The sequence below is a fragment of the Triticum urartu genome, chromosome 6A (assembly GCF_056163025.1).
Source record: "Triticum urartu cultivar PI428250 chromosome 6A, HENAU_Tu73, whole genome shotgun sequence".
Lineage (NCBI taxonomy): Eukaryota > Viridiplantae > Streptophyta > Magnoliopsida > Poales > Poaceae > Triticum > Triticum urartu.
Window position 1 is genome coordinate 125,777,879 of NC_141878.1, and position 20,360 is coordinate 125,798,238.

Sequence of the window (20,360 nt, forward strand, 5' to 3'; positions counted from 1 at the left end):
CCACTACTGTATTTTTTAATTTTTTTGCAAAACTACTAATGGCGCACCGTTGCATAGTGCACCATTAGTATAAAAATTATTTTTAATACTTTTTTTGCAAAACTACTAATGGCAAACGTCACCGCGAAAAATGAGCCATGGGTACTGGCTTCACAAGTGGACCAATGCTTCTTCATTACCGACCCGTCAAAGCCCAGTCGTGTTGTCGTGAGGAAAGGCAAAAGGAAGATCATCAGAATGGATGGAGTAGCCAATGAGCAAGACTTCGACAAGTACGGCGACCCGAAGATCGAACATGACGACGACGATGAAGTAGCAGCATACACCCTCCATCTCGATCGCTATCCCCCTCCATCTCGATCTCGATCCCTCCCTCGCTCCATCGCCGTTGACGAGCACCCCCCGCACCCTCCCCCGCTCCACCGCCGCCGACGAGCACCCCCCGCACCCTCCCCCGCTCCACCGCCGCCGACGAGCACCCCCCGCACCCTCCCCCGCTCCACCGCCACCGACGAGCACCCCCCGCACCCTCCCCCGCTCCACCGCCGCCGACGAGCACCCCCCGCACCCTCCCCCGCTCCATCGCCGCCGACGAGCAGCCCCCGCACCCTCCCCCGCTCCACCGCCACCGACGAGCACCCCCCGCACCCTCCCCCGCCGCCGCCGACCCGAAAATTATTATTGTTTTTATAAAAAATATTACTATTTCATATTCATATTCTTTTAAAAAAATAATAATAAAAAAGTGTAGACTACAATTGTTGTTAAACAACAATTATTATTGTTTTTATAAAAAAATATTACTGTTGCATATTCATATTCATATTCATTTTTTTAAAAATAATAAAAAATTCTTACTTATGGCGCACGGGTAGCTGGTGCGCCATTGCTATCTAAAAAAAGAATACTTATGGCGCACTGTCCCGCTGGTGCGCCATTGCTATGAAAAAAACATTCTAATGGCGCACCGCCTGGGGTGCGCCATTAGTAATCTTGCCCCATCCATACACCACCGACCCACTGTGCCCCCGCCGCAGCCGCCCACGCGCCCCCGCCGCCTCCCTCTCCCCTTCCTCCCCCTCGAGCGCCGCCTCCCCCGAGCCCCGCCTCCCCCGAGCCCCGCCTCCCCCGAGCCCCGCCTCCCCCCTCGAAACCCTAGAAACCCCGCACCCCCGTGTCGGCCCCTGCCCTGCGCCGCCTGTACCTCAGTCCGGGCACGGGGTGCAGGACGACGACCGCGGCCGCCGGCCTCCCCACGACCAACCAAGGCGCCCTCGAGCCATCCCTTCGACGCCGCCGCTGCCGCCGACCCCGACCCCTCTGGCAACTGGCCGCGCCCGCCCAGGTACCTCTCCTCCTTCCTCCTTCCTCCCTCTCCACCCTTCCCCGACCCCTCCGGCGACCGGCCGCGCCCGCCCAAGTCTGTTCTTTGCAGGATCAGAACAAGTTTGTAATAGGATGCTCTACAATTTTTTTTCAGTTGTGCTGTGTTGTTTACAAGGATGTAGAAGTCACCCTAAAAAAGGATGCAAAAGTCTTTCAGTGCAGATTAACTTTGTAGGTTGGAGTTTGGTTAGCCATGGTTCAGCCAACTATTTCTAGCTTGATTGTTTGGCTGGTTTAGGTGGTGTAATCTAGTGCTGTGCCGCTGATGCAACTGGTGTCCATGAGTACTTATAAATCTGGTTAGAATTAGTTTAAGAATTGATCTGTGTGTATCAATGTGATTGTAGTTTTTCTTGTCATCAAGTTTAGTTGATGTTTATTTAAATATAGCTTATATGATCAGCCACTCTATGTATGATTGTGGCTTGAAGGTTCTGGAAGAACGTTTTTCCTTCAAATTCTATCTGGTGGCATTGTCCTAGACTCCTTAGTTCTGTTGTTAATTGTGCTTCTATTAAAAGAATTGGGAGTTACTCACTGTACTAGAACTCTGTAGGTTCAATTTTGGTTAACTAATACTGACGTTATGAGAATGTAAGCACCTATTATTGCTACTGATATCATTGGCTCATTGCTGCCTTTGTGCAATGCAGAACTATTAAGAGTGATTTGGAGGATTCAAGATTCTGTGAAGCTCTTTTGACATTTAAAGCTTAGAACTGAAGGTACTTAATAAACTCAAAAGCATTGATGAAAACTCTTGTTGCCTAGAAACAGAGGTAGTTTACATATTGCATTGCTGGTGTTTGTTTATGTTCAGAGTTTAAGCACGTGTAGTGTAGTGTGTGTAGTGAGCTTGTTCTAATGTAAAATCAGACTAGTATGGCCCTGGCCACAATCTGTCAACTTAGCCTTCTCCGATTTTCAAAACAAGTTAACTGCATTCAGATCTCTTGATGCTCAAAACCTGTCAATTTCTACCAGCTTTTGATCTATCAAGTTGATATTCAGTCAAGTTGATGTCAAACTTGACACATAAACAACAACTTTAATAAACAGAGAGACAAGATGTAGGGTTTTTTAGCTGCTGCCACAACACAAAGTCTATAGATGCTGAAGTTGTCAGTATTAATTATCAAATCATTCATAGTAGATGATGCTCTATTTTTGTGGACTTAGTGAACATGATAAGACAAGCCAGATGCTCTATTTTTAATTAACAGTAATCCATGATCCTGCTTACTAGTGAACATGATGTTCGTTTGTTTACAGAGATCCTGCTTATATATACTGATGATGAGTCTTGTTGAAACCTTACATATACAGTGAGGAGCTACTGTCAAAAACTTGAGCTACTGTAAAAAAATTCAGTTAGGTACAATGAGGAGCTAACTGTGTATCAAGGTAACAAGTGTTAAATCGGTGAAAGCAAAAAAGTGTAGTAGTAGTACTTGGTACCAATAATTCTCTGGGCAAAGCAAAAGAGCAAGAGGAGGGAGACATGGAATAAGTCTTGACCTGAAATGTAAACTGAACCCAAAACAAGACTTTCTCCATTTAAACGAGTCCCAATGGACCTACTGCCAGCTTATTTGTTCTAGGACAGTATAGTTTTACAAGCTTCGGCAACTTTTTCTTAACTGCTGCTGCTGCTGTTATGCCTGTATTCACTGCTGCTACTGCTGTACTTGTCATGATGTTGTACTTGTGATGATGCTACTTGTGATCTTCTGAATGACCCATTAGCGACTTCATTATGCGGGGAACTGACGGGCATAATGCCCGCACGTGCAAAGTGGGCAAGGAGGTCATTGGCGCTGAACAAACACAGGGCAAGGTGTAGAGTTCTAAAAAATCAAATGAAGACGATGAAGAAGAAGAGTTTGACGAGAATGATGACCAATCAGACGAAGACAATGAAGATGACACTGTTGGAGACGAGGAAACTGAAACTGACGATGAAGTTGCCAAGGCTCAACCAGGAAAGGGCGCCGGCAAGGCACAACATTCGGGGCCAGTTAGGAGAAGCTCAAGGCTGAACAACTGAACAATACATAGTGGTCTCAGTTGCCTCGGCACACAATGAGGAAACATTTCAAAAACACTGTCGTTACCAAAACTTATTTAGCTTTATCGTCGATTTCTCGATCACTACTATAGCTAAGATATAATTTGTGATTTGTGCCCGTTGAACAAGTGACATTACTATGTAAACCAATTGATGATCCTTTTGAATGCAGTCAGAAATACATTTGAAAAACTTTATCTGGATTTACCTGACGCAAACGCTACTGTCGACCAGTAACTCAGCAGCAAAACAATGTCAAAGGAAAATTTAAACTCCTATAGTACATCAGTACTGATAATTCTCAGTCGTCAGTACAAAGACATAGTACACATCAGTACTGATATAATTTGTGATTTGTGCCCGCTGGAGCAGTCACATTATTACGTAAAAACATTTGATAATCCTTTTGAATGCAGTCACAAAATACATTTGTACTGACGAAAAACACCACTGTCGACCAGTCGTCAGTACAAAGGCAGAGTAAAACAAACACACCCGTGAACACCTAAAAAAACATCGTTTTGAAAAAAACAAAGCTATGTCTGCTTCTGCCAGTCCCAATTCAGAAAGACCATCCTATTCAACAAAAGTAAACTAAACTTGTACCAAAGCAGAACATACAACATTGACTGAAACTATGTATAATCCAAAAAAGAAGAATAACATGGTGTACTTAATTTAATTTCAGAACTTTGTTTACTAGTTTATGAAGTACATTCATCCATTATTTATGCTACATAAACATATACTTAAATGGATTCATCGCTTGTAATACAAAACAAAAATGAATAATTCAAACATCAAAAGTAATGATGATTTTCAAAAATGTCTCTCCCCTTGCAGGCCCAAGCGCCTGAACGAGTTGCTGCAGTATAAGAAGTTGTTCACATTTGTCGGTTTCAGCATTGAAAGCGACAAAGAGAAGCTGAAGTTGTCCAGTTTGGAGATCAACCCCGACAAGTTCATCGACATTTGGCGCAAGTGGAGAGTACCATACACCGGAAAAGAGTACGACTCCTTGACTGATGTTGCAGCCAGCGTCATCCACCCATTCTACAAAGGCATGAAGAAGAACATCAACACGCAGGAAGACTACAAACTGTGGGGGACCAGCCCGCTGCGAGACAACCTCATCGAGTACGCACGAGTGGATGCATACGCCACGTAAAAGGCATGGAGCATGATCGACTACATCACAGATGGTTCAGAAATTGCAAAAGATCGGGAGGCTGCGAATTACTACGACCAACCCTATTGCCCCTATGCGGGATGAAGATACATCAGAGCCTGCCTTCGTTTTACTTTCGCTTGTGCTTGCCTTTTATCTTGTTGTTTCAAAATAGTAGTTTGCTCTTGTTGGGTTGAACCAGTATGATTATGTCGTGCTTTTCATTGTTGAACTAGTTTATTTATGTCATCAAGTACAATGTTTTGCTTATCTCATTATATAAGTTTGGTAGCTTCGTATGTTGTTAATCCATCATTTCAAATTCAAAAAGTAGCTTCTGAATAGAACTTTGTAGCTGCTCTAAAGTACTAGTTATGATGCAACTAATCACAGAACGTTGCTCTATGTCTAGTTTCGATTCAGTATTGTATATAAAACATAACGTTGAGAACAATCAGCACAATTTGAGTTGCTTAACAACGCTTCAAAAGTTGAAGCAAAAATTCTTAGTACTCCATCTAGTGTTCTCATTCATATGTAGCTGCTAGATAATTAACAAGTAATACAAAACAGAAAAAGTTAAGAAAGCATCAGCACACACTTATGCTGGTCGCTTGCAGATTAAGAATCACAGTACTAGTACACATGATCGGACAGTACATACTTACTACAATAAAAAGTACATAGAAGCTTCAGTCCGTAAGCGCTACTATGAATGGACTGCTAGTACAACTTAATCTAAACGCAAGTACATATTAAAATTACACTTACACAAAACTGACAAGAACTAGAACAAAAAGTTTCAGTCGTTACTGCTGGAGTCAAGTACTAGATTCAAACAAACAAAAAAAGAAAAAACTGACCGCCCAAGGTCAGGCACAGGCCCTGATGCTGCTAGATACTTGAACTCGAGTCCATAGGCGAATCCCTAGTAATCCGCACAACGCAGGGCCCACCGATCAGGGCCCACAGGTCAAGAGAGAGAGAGAGAGCACCATGTATAAGCGCTTAGGTAAGTATTCAGAGGAGTTCGACCAGTGAGCCTCGGTTGCGCTTATAAACAGGTTCGAAGCCCCCTCGACTAGCGAGGTGGGACTAAACCCAGAGCGCATGCGCATACCACACTACACAGCCGCGCGAACGAGCTATCTGGGCCGGAAAACGGCCCAATAGCCTGAATCGTTTACAAACACCACACCAAATAAGCCCAGTTAAACAAACTAGAGGGCAAGGCAAAAAATATAAACTACAAGAAAAATGTTCGAAACTGAAAATATATAAATTCTCTTCCGAATGAACTTAATAATCTAAAAACAATGAACCTCTAAAAAGAAGAGAACTTAATAGCCTATCTGTTAAATGTACATAATTTAAAAAACCAAATTAAATATTACTTTCAAGTTCAACTACTAAAATGCAAAAAGTTCAAACATATAATGTTTGTCAGTTATGCTAAATATCTTATTACATAAAATCTAATAAGTTCAACTACTAAAAATGCAAAAAGTTCAAACATATAATGTTTGTCAATTATGCTAAATTTCTTATTTACATAAAATCTGACAAGTTCAACTACTAAAATGCAAAAAGTTCAAAATAGAATTTATTTGTCAATTATGCTAAATTTCTAATTTATATAAAATCTCACAAGTTCAACTACTAAAATAAAAGAAGTTCAAATAGAATTTATTTGTCAATTCTGCTAAATTTCTAATTTATATAAAATTTGTACACACCTCAACGAACGGTCTGGTCGTAAAATAATCTCAATCCCCACAAGACACCGAATAAAACCCCAAAAAAACTCAATTCAATCATACATATGACATAAGTACTAAAAAAGCTGGATCAGACAGGCCACTCACACCACTACGACACCAAATTTCAAAACCGCACGCTGTATGAAATTACATTTCAGTTCACACAGAACTAAACCATAAGTGCACTAAAATGAGAATAGAAACACTATAAAGGCCTAACTTAGGTAAGTACAGATGAAAATAAAATAAGTACCAGTTTTGAGCAACAACTCCCAGGGCACTAAAAAATGTCTTCAGATAAACTAGTCTATAAAACTTCAGTGGAAAAACAAATACTTAACATCCTCAGGGAAAAACATCACAAAGCATACGTCACCTAAATAGTCCAAAATGCCGTCATCACCACCCCTGAGACGTGCAAGTGGGATTTAGCAGGTCATAAGTACAGCTTGACAAGACAAGTCAGTGCAGCAGTAAAACATTAGAATTGGACGGTTGCTTCTTCAAGGCCACCACCCGCGCCACCCACTGAGCGGTTGCCACAAGGGACTACAAAAGGGCACCCCCACGACCACCACACCCACGCCCCTGATGAACCGCCTCCCACACATTCCCATCGACGCACTGCAAAATACCCCATCGTCTTCCATCTCTGCCTCATTCCCAGAAACCACCATTGCCGCTTCAATCTCCACTGCACACAAACCACAAACTTCTCTCTCCCAAGCCCACAGTCGCCGCAGGAAGGCGATGACGGAGGAACCATCCGCCAAGCGTCATCATGGCGAGCCGTCGGACAAGAGCAGCGACCTTGTCGACGTTCACGTCCCCGGTGAGAAGCGCGAGTACACGAGAACCCTCACAGGGGTTGAGCTCCACGGCAAAGAGACGCTGGAGATCGTCTGCACCAGCGAACCAGACAAGGCCGACGAGGTGATGAGCAGGCTTAGGATGAAGGGCGGCGGCTTGTATCCGAGCTTCATCGGAGTTGATGTGGAGTTCACCAGGGATGATGAACCTCCACAGATGGCAGCAGTCCTGCAGTTGTGCGTCGAGGAACTCTGCTTGGTTTACCACATCGTAGCAGCCACAAAATGGTAACCCATACTACTGTTCATTCATCTGTTGTACTAGTACTACTCACTAGAAACTTCATTAAACTAGTTTCCCAACTAGATGAACCACTATACTTTGTGAAGTGTATGCACGAGTACATGTTTCTCAACTTACATGCAATTCTGAAACTGTGAAGTGGATTGTGTCACCAGATTAGCATCTGAAAAAAATGTTTATAGAATTCTGAACTTGATGCACCAAATTAATTTCTGAACTTGATGTGCTAGCATAGATTCTGATCTTGATGCACTAGTATAGTTATATAGAATTGATGTATTAAAATATTTTTGGTGAAGTGGTATAGGTCCATATCTTGATGCACATGTTTCTCAAATTAATTTCTGAACTTGATATAGAATTGATGCACAAAGATGTATCAAGCACCGGTATAGGTCTTTTATTCAACCAAAAAAGAAAACTAAACTTGAATCAAGCAGCACATATATCATTGAATTTGTTAAAATGATTCTTGAATTTGGTGAAGCACTCAAGACAGCAAAAAATAAAAATAACATGGTGTAGTTGAATTTAATTTCAAGACTTTGTGTACTAGTTTCTGGACTACATTCATCCATGACTTATACTATATAAGCATCTACCTCATGGATTATCACTTTCAAAACCAAAAAACAGAAGAATTAAATATTCAAAAAAGAACACTAACCTTCAATGTGTGTCTCCCCCCTTGCAGGCCCAAGTGCCTCAAACAGTTTCCGCAGGAGGAGAAATTGTACACATTTGTCGGTTTCAGCATTGGAGGCGACAAGTGGATGCTGAACAAGTCTGGTTTGGAGATCAAACCCAACAAATTCATCGACATGCAGCGCAAGTGGAAATATCCACACACCAGCAAATACTTCGACTCCTTGGCCGATGTTGCAGGCGGCGTCATCCACCCATTCTACAAAGGCATGAAGAAGAAGATCGAGAAGAAGGAAGACCACAAAAAGTGGGGGACCAGCCCGCTGCCAGACAACCTCATCACGTATGCAGGAATAGATGGGTATGCCACGTACAAGTCATGGAAGACAATCGACAACATCATGATAGGTTGGGATATTTCCGAAGAGCGGGAAGCTGACCCCTACTACCACTGCAACTTCATGGGATGAGGATGCATGAAAGTCTGCATTCGTGTTGCTCGCACTTCTGCCTGTCCTTAATATTGTTGTTTCAGATTTGTAGTTTGCTTTCGTTATGTTGAACCAGCTACCTTATGTTATGTGTGTCAGGGTTTGAACAAGTTTGCCTATTTCTATCATGTACATCGTTTGCTTATGTCAGTCAACAAGTTTGCTAGCTTCCTATTTTTGTTCATCCATCATTTGAAGTTGAAGTAGGTTGAAGTTGAAACTAGTCATGCAGAAACAAAAAATCATACATGGATATTTTCACAAAAAAACAAAAATAGTGGCAGACTAACTAAGGACAACAGCAAAATAGTAGAATTGGACGCTCGGTACAGCTTAGACATTTACGGTATTACTATCACACTAAGAAAATTCAGTTTTTAGTTTCAGAAGAACACTAAAAAGACTAAGTTTCAGCCGAGGACTACTAACAACATCGTGCTAATAGTAGTTAGAAATTTACTAAGTACTGCAACAGGAAAAGCAAAGAACAATCAGTACACATTTCCAAGCCACTAGCATGCTAGGACTGAGAGTTCTGGTACACTTGAACAAAACGGTACATTCATTCTACAAAAATATAAAAAGGAACGGGAAGCTTCAGTTCACATTCCATAAAACATTGACACACTCAAGAATAACACTAATAGTACAACTGAAATGTCAGTACAACTTAGTCTGTAAGGCAAGTACTATGATCATACAAAATATTGCCTTGAGAAGAATCACAGCCTAGAAAATAGGTCACCCCCGGGAGACATATTTAAATGTAGCTAATTTAAACCAGTATTTAAATTTTACTATGAAGTTCAACTACTACAATTCAAGAAGTTCAAACAAAAATTTGGCTCTCAAATCTTGCTAAATTTCTTATACTTGAATAAAATCTAGCTAGAGATGACGTAGCTACTTGGTCGTAAATAAGTTAAATCACAAAAAAACTTCAGTTCTAATACATTATATGAAATCAGTTCTACATAACAAGGAAGCGTCACTCCACTCACGCTAGATCCACAAGTGCCATCGTGACACCAAAATTTTAAAAGCCTAACGCTGAACGACATTACAATTCAGTACCAACAAAACTATACTATAAGTACATGGAAAAGAGGGTACAGAAACTATAAAGGTCCAACCTAGGTTGGAACAGATGAAAATAAATGATAAATCTCACTTTTCCCAGCAACAACTCATAATGAACTTGGGAAGACGTGTTTTCAGTTCAACTAGTTTACAAGACTTCAGTAGAAAAAATAGAACTTAACCAGAACGAATTCCCAATGAAAACATACACAAGTGATATATCACACAACTATCAAAAATCAAAGACATCCAAAAACACTACAATCAAAGCCTTCAATGCTTTCAAGAGATATATCACACAACTATCCATTTCACTACGCGAATGATGACCATTTCTTCTATGCACCAGGAGCCAAAGGCTGAAACTCCTTGGGAAGCTCCGTCACCAGAAGCTGGTTATTCCGGTTGAACACAACTCTATATAGATCCTCAGCCTTCCAATCAACAATACGAGGCTGCAAAACAATGAAACAAATTATCAAAAAATCATGACACATTAAAAAGAAGAACACACAATCAGCCAAACACGGAAAAGTGAAAAGCTCAACTAGAACCCACATCTTTATCTCGAATGTTCCCAACGATCTTTTCACCATCATAGGATCCTGCATACTTCAGAGTATAATGGCCACATTCATTCGCCCCTTGAAGTGGAACCTTCACAAACGTTGGTTTCTTTGCAAAAAGCTCCCATTTGGGCTGCTTGCTCGCATTGTACTGAGCATCACCATACACGTCCTTCATTACCTGGACCATCCTGGAGATCTGTAAGAAAAGAAAAGAAACCACACATTTTTAGGTCTAAGAAAAAAGCAGAAACAAAGATGCAGAAAAATTAATCCAGTACTGATAATAAATGTCACTCACAATCTTCTCGCAGTCTTTATGATAGGTGTTCTTTGAAGGATGATGGTTCTTTGGATAAGGTAAAGAGTCAAGGATGTCGACGCTACTTCGGTACCGATTCATGACATATAAGGAAAAGTGGTTTACTTTCTTATCCTTTGGTAAAACCATAGGCTTGAATAGAGGCATCATGATCTAAAAACAGATGACCAAAAAAGAGATGTTAAATATTCAAAATAAAAACCAGCATGGCAACAAACAAATAAAACCAAAAATCAGCTAGTAGATCTCACAAGGTCGGCACTGAGCAAGTATTCATTATCTTTAACATAGCTCTTGAAATCTCTCGCTGCACTCTTCACATTAAACTCTTTATTTTCATCAGCGTAAAACGTACAGTCGAGCACAACCTGCAAAAAAAATCCAAAAAAGAAATACACAAGGGAAAAGGATAAACAAAGCAAGGTATTATCAAAACTCGTAAAACAAAATAGGCGTTCTTGTCTAAGAGAAACAAACGAATTGATTGGTTACCGTGATGAAATATGGACTCAACAATACCCTTTTCCCAGACGCAAAATCAACATTTCTATCGGGATCTTTCTTCCAATCATCAATAAGGAAGTCCATTACATCACCCTCCATCATTTGCCCAGGTGCAAAAACTTCCCAGATGCGTTTCCCAGTGAAGCTGCTTACACTATCATCAGGCTGAGGTATCATTGAGAATGTATTGCTGCAGCACGGACAAGAACAAAAAGCAGGGGAAGCAAAGATAAGGCATTCATAACAGTTCAAGTTGTATAAAAAGTAATAGTTCAGGTCATATCTATCTAGCAGTTACAAACAAAAGAGGAAAAGAAGAGGAAACATAATGAGGGATACTCACTCGGCATACTTCTAACATGCTTCATCGCTAAGCAACAGATTATACAACTTGCGAGCCTTGTCCAGGTGAGGGAATCTATGAGGATGAAGCTACTGCACAGGGGAGCAAAACTTTATAGGAGCTCTGGGTGCACGCTTCGTGCTTGTAACATTGCCAGAATCCAAAGTAGGATCCTTCCTAGCACCACCAGCTCTGCGGGCCACTATTCCAGCAAGTGGGGATAAACCCTTGGCAGCAGCAGCGCTCCTGGTGACTCTTCCCATGCCAGCAATCTTGTCAAACGCATCATCATCGCTGTCTATCAATTCCATAATGGGATTCTTGGGTGTAGAGGGGCTCTCTGCACAAGCAGCCGTAGAACCTTTCAGAGCTCCCAACCGCCCCTTAAGAACACTAGACCTTGTCTTTTCTGGAGAACGCCACTGGCTAAGATCAATAGATACGCGCTCAAGCTCCGAGAACTGGCTGCCAAAGATCCTGTAGTCATGCTCATTAAGATCCAGCCACTCACCTGCAAAAATAAAAAAAGAAAAGAAAGCATCAAGGGTAAAGTTCAAATACATAAATCATGACAGTACCAATCAAAGAAGTACAAGATGCAAAAAATTACAAAAGGTCATGCATTATGTACAGGGTTCGATGCCACAAACCACGAAAGTCAACATCAAACACATCGCTAGTTGCGCAGGTGTACAGAAAAGTCTTCCTAATGTCAAGAATGTCTTCTTGACTGTAATCTAACATTTCAATCACACCATCCTCCCAGCAATGATAGCTCTTGCAGCTTTGTAGCATAAAGAATCCACAATCATGCCTGTTAACAAAATAAAAAACAGAATGGGTACATCACAAATCCGAAAACACAGTAACACCACCCTCCCAGCAACAAAAACAACTAACAAAAACTCATTAAAAACGGATACTCACGTGTTTTTCTGCTGCGGCACCCGCACAAACTCGCAAGAGAAACCATCAATATGCGCCGGCGAGAACGGTTTCGCCCTGTCTATGCTGGACTCCCTCCAAACCTTCTTCATGTTATCTGTCATATTCCTTAAGAATCTAACTGCGGAATCTCAAATTCAGCCTCCAATTCAGAATGGTTTCATCGCGTAGTGAATCAAGACACTCAAAACGACGGAACCTCAAATTCAGAACAATCAAGCACCAATGCCCAGATACTTCGCTAGGCTTCATGGTAGCCGCAATGGACGGCGAATCAAAAGTAGGGAAGAGAAGCTGACAAAAAATCACAGAGGAAAAATGAATTTAACAAAACATAATGAAACAAAAAATTCAGCCTCCAAACAATAAAATAATAGAAGAAAAGTGAAATTCTGAAGTACAAACAAAAAGATAATCATAAGTTTTAATTGAGTAAGCAAAACACTACAAAAAAATATATGCTACTCTAGTTAAAATTGCAACAAACATATCAGTTCAATTCCCTTGCGACAATAAGTTCAACTTCACACAAAAGAAGCACACATCATTCATAAGTGCATGGCTAAAAGCAGGCTACTCAAGTTCTTTCCACCACCTCCCAAACTTGCAAGAAAAACATGACAGTTCTAGTTCATGAGTACAAAAAGTACAAGTTCACCTACTTGGTCAAAACCATCAGCGCACGATCTCGTAAACCAATTTAGCACATTGGAATCAATATTTCCATCAAGGATCTTGGTCTATTGTACAAAAAGAACGACAACAGTTAGAAAATTGGCAAAAACAAGTTATCATCCTGTCTACAAAAGCAAAATACTCACCGTCACCCATCTGGGAACTATCAACTTGTCAGTGTCTCGGTACTTCTGACGTAGAGAATATAAAACAACATCAACATTGTGTGAGTTGAGCATGACAGTGGGGACAAACGCTTTAGCAATAGAACCAACACTGGCATCACACTCTTTATTTTGAAACATCGGCTTATCACTAAGAAAACACAAAAGATTACACGAATTAAAACTACTGCAATAACAACAATAGTCACATGAGAGAAAGAAAAGGATACGAAAATGATATGGGCAAAATCCCAAACTAACCATTTTGCACGGTTCGTGCGCAACCTCGTAATAGTGAAGAAAAACATATCAACCTTTACAACATTTCCACTTTCTGCTTGCAGAAAAAGAAGAAAAATAATAAGTTCAAGCACTGCAAGTGAACATGCCCAAAATGCCAAAATTGAGAAGTACGCCTCATTTACAAGTCCTTGCCTGCACTATCAATGTTTGACGATGACGGTAGTTCCTGCGATGAGACCAATATGCCTCCAGTTTCAGGGTTTGATGATGGCACATGCACATCCTGAGAGGACACCAATATCGCTGCGCTTTCAGGGTCTGTGGAAAGAAAATCCTGGGATGACACGAGCGCCTCCTGCGTCAAGGGGCCAAAAGAAATCGACAGAAGTAAATCATCATCCTCGGATGGCACCTCCTCCATGCTAGAAGCATCTTGCAATGCATCGCCATAATCAAGCCCTCCAGGCGGGAAATTTTCCGGTGGCAAATCTTCAAAATCAGAAAGATATTAATTCCCAGCAATACCAACACCAGACGGTTTGCCATCAAGTATGCTAGCAGCACCAAAATCCTCATCAGCAACTTTGGCACCAACATCGCGCCCACTACTCAATGGAACACCATGAGCATCATCTCCACCACTAACAACAGCCTCACGATCAACATCAGTCATCTGAAGAAATAAAAATTCGGAAAAAGTGAATAATATGAGCAAAACTAATAATCAAAAATAAGCTAGCGAGAGGTGCACAGAAAAACAAAACCTTAGAAGCATTCATAGAAACATCATCGATCTTGCTGTTGCTAACATTAAAAGCAACATCACCAACAGGCGAACAAGGCTCGTCGCCAACAACAGCACCCTGATTTCATATGTAATGAAAACAAAAAAAACAATGCTATTATTAGCAACAATAAACACAAGGAATTAAACCACATTGGTGCACATGAAAATTCAAGAAATATGAATAAACACATTAAAACACAAAAAATAACCTTGCATTTATCAGTAGATGGATCATTAACTCCATGGTCAACAACAGCGTCAACATTATGACTGGTCTCCTGCATCAAAACAAAAAATTAATAAACAGATGAAGATCAGGAAGTTCAACTACAATACTGACAGCAGAACAACATAGTAAAAACATACAAACACAGAGGACTGTCTCACATCAACAACATGCTGCTCCAAGCCAACATCGTTCGTATGGTGATCAGAAACATTAACCTCAGTACCATCATCAGCCCTGCTGTCTATGGCAGCAGCCTCATCATGCTCAATCTGCATGGAAGAAAAAATAATAAAGAGATGAAGATGAGAAAGTTCAACTACAATACTGACAGCAGAACAACATAGTAAAAATTGCAAACACCGAGGACTCACTCACATCATCAACAGCGCGCTCCAAGCCAACATCATTCGTTTCATGATAGGGAACATTAGCCTCAGTACCATCACTAGCCCTGCTGTCAGTGGCAGCAGCCTCATCCTGCTCAATCTGCCTGATAACAACTTTTGCAGTTTCTTCATATGGCTTGCAGCGAGAGTCTTGCATACTTTTGAAACGCTTCATGTTGTTCAACAGACGAACCGAGCTCTGAACTAGATCAGCAGCACCGTCACGCATATCACCAATTAAAATTCTCTCCATCTCAATATAGTCCACTGCTTCCTCAGCGTTAAATTGATGACCTTCAGGAAGGATACCACTGATACAGCTCATATGCTCAACTGTCGTTGGGACCTTTTGCAGCTCAGAACACACATTTCTAAAAATATGCTCAGTGCGCTCCAACACAGAAATAACAACATCAATACCAAAACCCTGTCTCTGTGAAGTACTAGCATTACTAGGGACAGGGGGGACATAACCAGCACCCTCGACACCACGACCACCTCTCAACTCATCGTGCAGATATGAAGACTTGGGAACCTGAGACGACGACATCTCCAGGACCGGCCGTTTATACTGTCGGAAAAAACAACCTCCTCTTGAGTTTTCCACTACAAAACAAGGGGAAAAAATAGTTAATTAATCAATGCAACACACAAGGGAAAAATAAAACATGATATTAACAGATTTAAATCAACAGGACTATCAATCTTTAGCTGTCAGTGCCAATTTATTAGTATTTACCGACATGACAATTTAGCAAAGATATTCAGTTCAACCACACATGAAACAACAGTACTAAAAATCGTACCTAAACCTCACAAAGCTTAAGAAATGACAAAATGTAAACAGGTAACTCTGCGGGACACATGTTCACTACAGCAGAAAAAAGCTATACCTAAATAAAAAAAGGTCTGCAAGACACGAAAGAAATAAAACTCATCGGAAGCTTCCCAAACACCCAAGTCTTTGGATCTGCATTGCCTTTTTTATCAAATCTGCATCAACCAGATCAGAAAGCTTGACAGGATCCATGAAACATATGCGGGGGACTCGCATGTCAGGCTCCGCAGTCTTGCCACGGATAAGGCAGTCAAGGTACATTAGTACAGGCCCTATAGCACAGCCTGTGATTGCCTTCCCCATCGTAACACCATCTTGGTACCTGACAACAGTCCTTCTAAGCTCATCAACCATCAGCTGACAATAATCCATATTAGACATGTCCTCAAAGACAAGACCCTCAAACATTGCTGCCTCTCTGGAAACACGTGGGGCAGCACCAGGCAACACAACCTTCATAAACACAATAATGAAGAACACTTTCAGAGCAAGGTCATCTTTGCTAGGATCCTTGACGAGCACCTTGAGCTTATTCCTCAAATCCTTTGTCTTGATATCTATGTTCCTACTAATGTCAAGCTCCGATCTTAACTTCATCAGAGCGTCGTCATATCCATCCTCTGACGGCCTTGGCGGAGAACGACCACCACGAGGGAACCCAAATAATTGATGTATACCATCGCTAGTGATGCGAAGCTTCTTATTAGCCTCACCCATGTCAAGAGTCATCATATCAGGATCTATCCTCAGGTACAAAACTCCCATCAGAGGGCGGGAAATGTTAGACTTCACCCTCCAATTGAAGATAGAACCAAAACCAGCTGCACGAACCCTAGCCACATGCCGACTCTCAAGCAATTTAGCACAAGCTTCAACCTCTCCTAACGAACATCGCACTGTCAAGTTCAATTTCCGTTGGTAACCTTCATTCAAGGCAACTTTTCCGGCATTGCATCCCACCGGCTTGACCGGACTCATAACGGTAACAGGCTGTAAATGAAAATAAAGAAGCCACACCTTAAATAAATGAATATAGAAAACAAAACAAGAATATGAAGGCAAGTAGAAAAAAATAAAATATTGCACAAGTTAAACTATTGAAACAACATAAGTACCACCCTCGATTGATGCAAACAATGACCAGCCTCCCCTGGCCAGCATAAAAGCCCAAACACAATTAAATCATTGCAAGTACAACTAGTCAGTCACATACAGTACAAAAGACGTACCACTGCAAATTCATCTTCAGAATCAACTTCGATATCATCTTCTTCAGATACAATATCTTCAGCTTCGACACGAGCACTCTTCTTCACACCTTTGTTCACCTTTGCAGGATGAACTTTACGCTTATTATTTTCTTTCAACAAAGAGCGCTCTCGAAGAGGAGGAGAAGAAGGCTTCTTGTTTGTCAAAACCCGTGGACTACGACGAACATGGGAGCCACCAAGTTTGCTTGGACCAATCTTCACAGCAGCACTATCCCCATCAGCTTTTCTATTACCAGGTTGGGAACCAGCTTTCACACGTGGGCTACACCTCCGTGTGCCATCAGGATTTTGATCTGACATCTTCCTCTTCGAAACAACTTTCTTCTCCTTAACTGCATCACGAGTAAACACTTGCGTCAAACGAGTTTGCATCAGGTTTGTCTTCACAGGCATGTCACTTCCATGAGATCCAGCATCAACAGTTGAAAAGGCCGCGTCACCACCTTCATCACCTACGCCATCAGGAGCTTGAGCAACATCCCGGTCACTTCGTTGAACACAGGCAGCCTTTTGACGCCATTCCAACTCCTTTCTCCTTTGGAAATCACACTTCTTCTTTCTTATCCTTTCATCCTCGAGCTGTAACTGCATAGGAACATCCTCAGCCTGAGTAACAGGCTCAGTGCCATCGACACTCTGTGACTGAGTAATAGACAACTGCAAGCTACCATCAACATCATCAACGTTAAGAGAATAGATTCCATCATTTATATCCTTGACAACATCAGCAATGTCCTCAGCAGCACCATGGCTGTCAATAACTACATAAACCAACAAACATAAGCATGCACGTATAAAATCAAAACAAAATCAACATTGCAGAGACAAGATAAATAAAGCGCATATCATCAGACACAAACAAAAGGAACAACTGATGTAGCTAAGCATATTAATGTATTCAAGGCTGATAAAAAAATAGCAAATATAAGGGAAACACCAGCAACATCCGCAAGTTCTTCTAACGGATTTGGTGTCTCAAAAATAACATTCACAAGATCTTGAAAGCGTTCTGATTTTCAGAATCAGGAGGCACCGGCACTCCAACATTTGCAACAACATCATAATTAGCAAAAAATTACATAAACAAGCATTTAGTTCAACTATATGAACACTACAAGTGCACCCAATAAAACAATATGAACCCACCACTGACGCAACAAAACTTAAGAATGAAAACTCCTTCAACATCATACCAGTTCATCTCTAACTACTACAACCTATTCAAATGCCAGGACAACAGTTCAAACTACAAAAGGTGATCAGTACTACAACATGTCCGCATGTCACATCAACCGCCAAACCTATAAACACCACACAATCCAGGGCAAATTTAACAGCAATGAAAAAACATACAACTTATAAAGTCGATACGACCACACCTATACAGCCTAAAAACCAGATCTGTTAAAACATCATCGAAATTACAAGGAAAAATCACCTGCATTCAACTTGTCCGGACTGGATGATGTAGCCATTGAGATCTACAGACCTAAAATCTGCCGAACCAGATCTGCAAGACACATGAACAAAAATTAGGGCTCTGACCTATTTCAGAAAAAGAAGCACGCCATACAAAGCAAAACTCTTAAAAGCAAACACAAAATCCGCCACGGAATCGAATATCATTGTCGCCAACCACTCTTCAAGAGCAAAGGAACCCTAGCGAATCCAGCCTGAAACAGCAAGAGAGCAAGAGCTAAGAAATAGAGGGAAAATCTGTACATAAGAGGACGCAAGGGAAGTCAATCCCACACCAAAAGGAGCAAACAGAGCACCCAGACCTCCACCCCTGGGGTTCAACCCGTCTGCCGACGCTCCCGCGGCGAAACAGGAGAAGCAACTTCTCTGCAAGAAGAGGGGAACGAAGAAGGAATCAATTTGGAGAGGGGAGCGGAACGGGGGAGAGCGGAGGTTAAAAGGTGAGTGGGAGAAAACCGACGGCTAAAGCCCAGAACCGTGGTGAAGCCCACTATCTCTGGGCAGTTACCAAAAATAATAGCAAAAATTAAAAACAATAAAAAAATAAATACAATAAAAAAATTAATATAGAGGGTGAAAACAAACAACTAAAGTACAAATAATAACTCACAACAGTACAATAAAAATTATCAAAAAGTACAAATGAAATAATAATTCATAACGGTGCTGGTTTTTCACCCAAAAAAATAAAGATAAGATAATGGGGGCAAATACTATGCCCCTCGGTGCATCGCGATGCGCGAGCAAGTCCATACAAGGATGATGCGTCAGTACAACTATGCCCTTCGATGCCATAAGGTGCGGGGGCAAGTCATGTTACGGACTCGCAACCGCATGCGACGCCGCGACACGCCGCGTCGTCACCTGCCACGGCTCGTTCCTGGCTCGGCCTCGCCGGGATGGGGGAGGGGGGTCCCGACCCCCCTCCCCCTGCCCGGCCTTATGCTAACGCGGCAGTGCGCTCGTTTGACACGCGCAGTGTGGTTATTCTGTTTCCCCCCCACACGCACCCACACACCCCCTAAAGATAGATAATGGGGGCAAGTCATGTTACGGACTCGCCTCCGCATGCGACGCCGCGGCACGCCGCATCGTCGCCTGCTACGGCTCGTTCCTGGCTCGACCTCGCCGGGATGGGGGAGGGGGGGTCCCGACCCCCCTCCCCCCGGCTCGGCCTTGCGCTAACGCGGCAGTGCGCTCGTTTGACAGGCGCCATGCAGTTATTCTGTTCCCCCACCCACACGCACCCACACACCCCTAAAGATAGATAATGGGGGCAAGTCCATACAAGGAAGATGTGTCAGTACAACTATGCACCGAGGGGCAATGCGGTTATTCTGTTTCTCCCCCACATGCACCCACAACCCCCCTAAATATAGATAATGGGGGCAAGTCATGTTACGGACTCGCCTCCGCAAGCGACGCCGCGACACGCCACGTTGTCGCCTACTACGACTCGTTCCTGGCTCGGCCTCGCCGGGAGGGGGGAGGGGGTCGACCCCCTCCCCCCCGTCTCGGCCTCGCGCTAACGCGGCAGTGCGCTCGTTTGACAGGCGTGGTGCGGTTATTCTGTTCCCCCCCACACACGTAGCCAAACAACCCCCTAAAAGTAGATAATGGGGGCAAGTCCATACAAGGAAGATGTGTCAGTACAACAATGCACTGAGGGGCAGTGCGGTTACTCTGTTTCCCCACCCACACGCACCCACACACCCCCTAAAGATAGATAATGGGGGCAAGTCCATACAAGGAAGATGTGTCAGTACAACTATGCACCTAGGGGCAGTTCGGTTATTCTGTTCCCCCCCACACGCACCCACACACCCCTAAGATAGATAATGGGGGCAAGTCATGTTACGGACACGCCTCCGCATGCGACGCCGCGGCACGCCGCATC

The 20,360-nt window shown here is 42.4% G+C and overlaps 1 protein-coding gene across 1 annotated transcript; it reads left to right on the forward strand.

Annotated features, from left to right (window-relative positions):
* Positions 1 to 7,132: 7,132 nt before the first annotated feature.
* On the forward strand, positions 7,133 to 8,610 carry LOC147964435 (uncharacterized). Its single transcript, XM_087529974.1, has 2 exons — positions 7,133 to 7,479; positions 8,190 to 8,610. Exons 1-2 carry the CDS (start codon positions 7,133 to 7,135, stop codon positions 8,608 to 8,610), a joined length of 768 nt encoding a protein of 255 aa, XP_087386100.1.
* Positions 8,611 to 20,360: the final 11,750 nt, after the last annotated feature.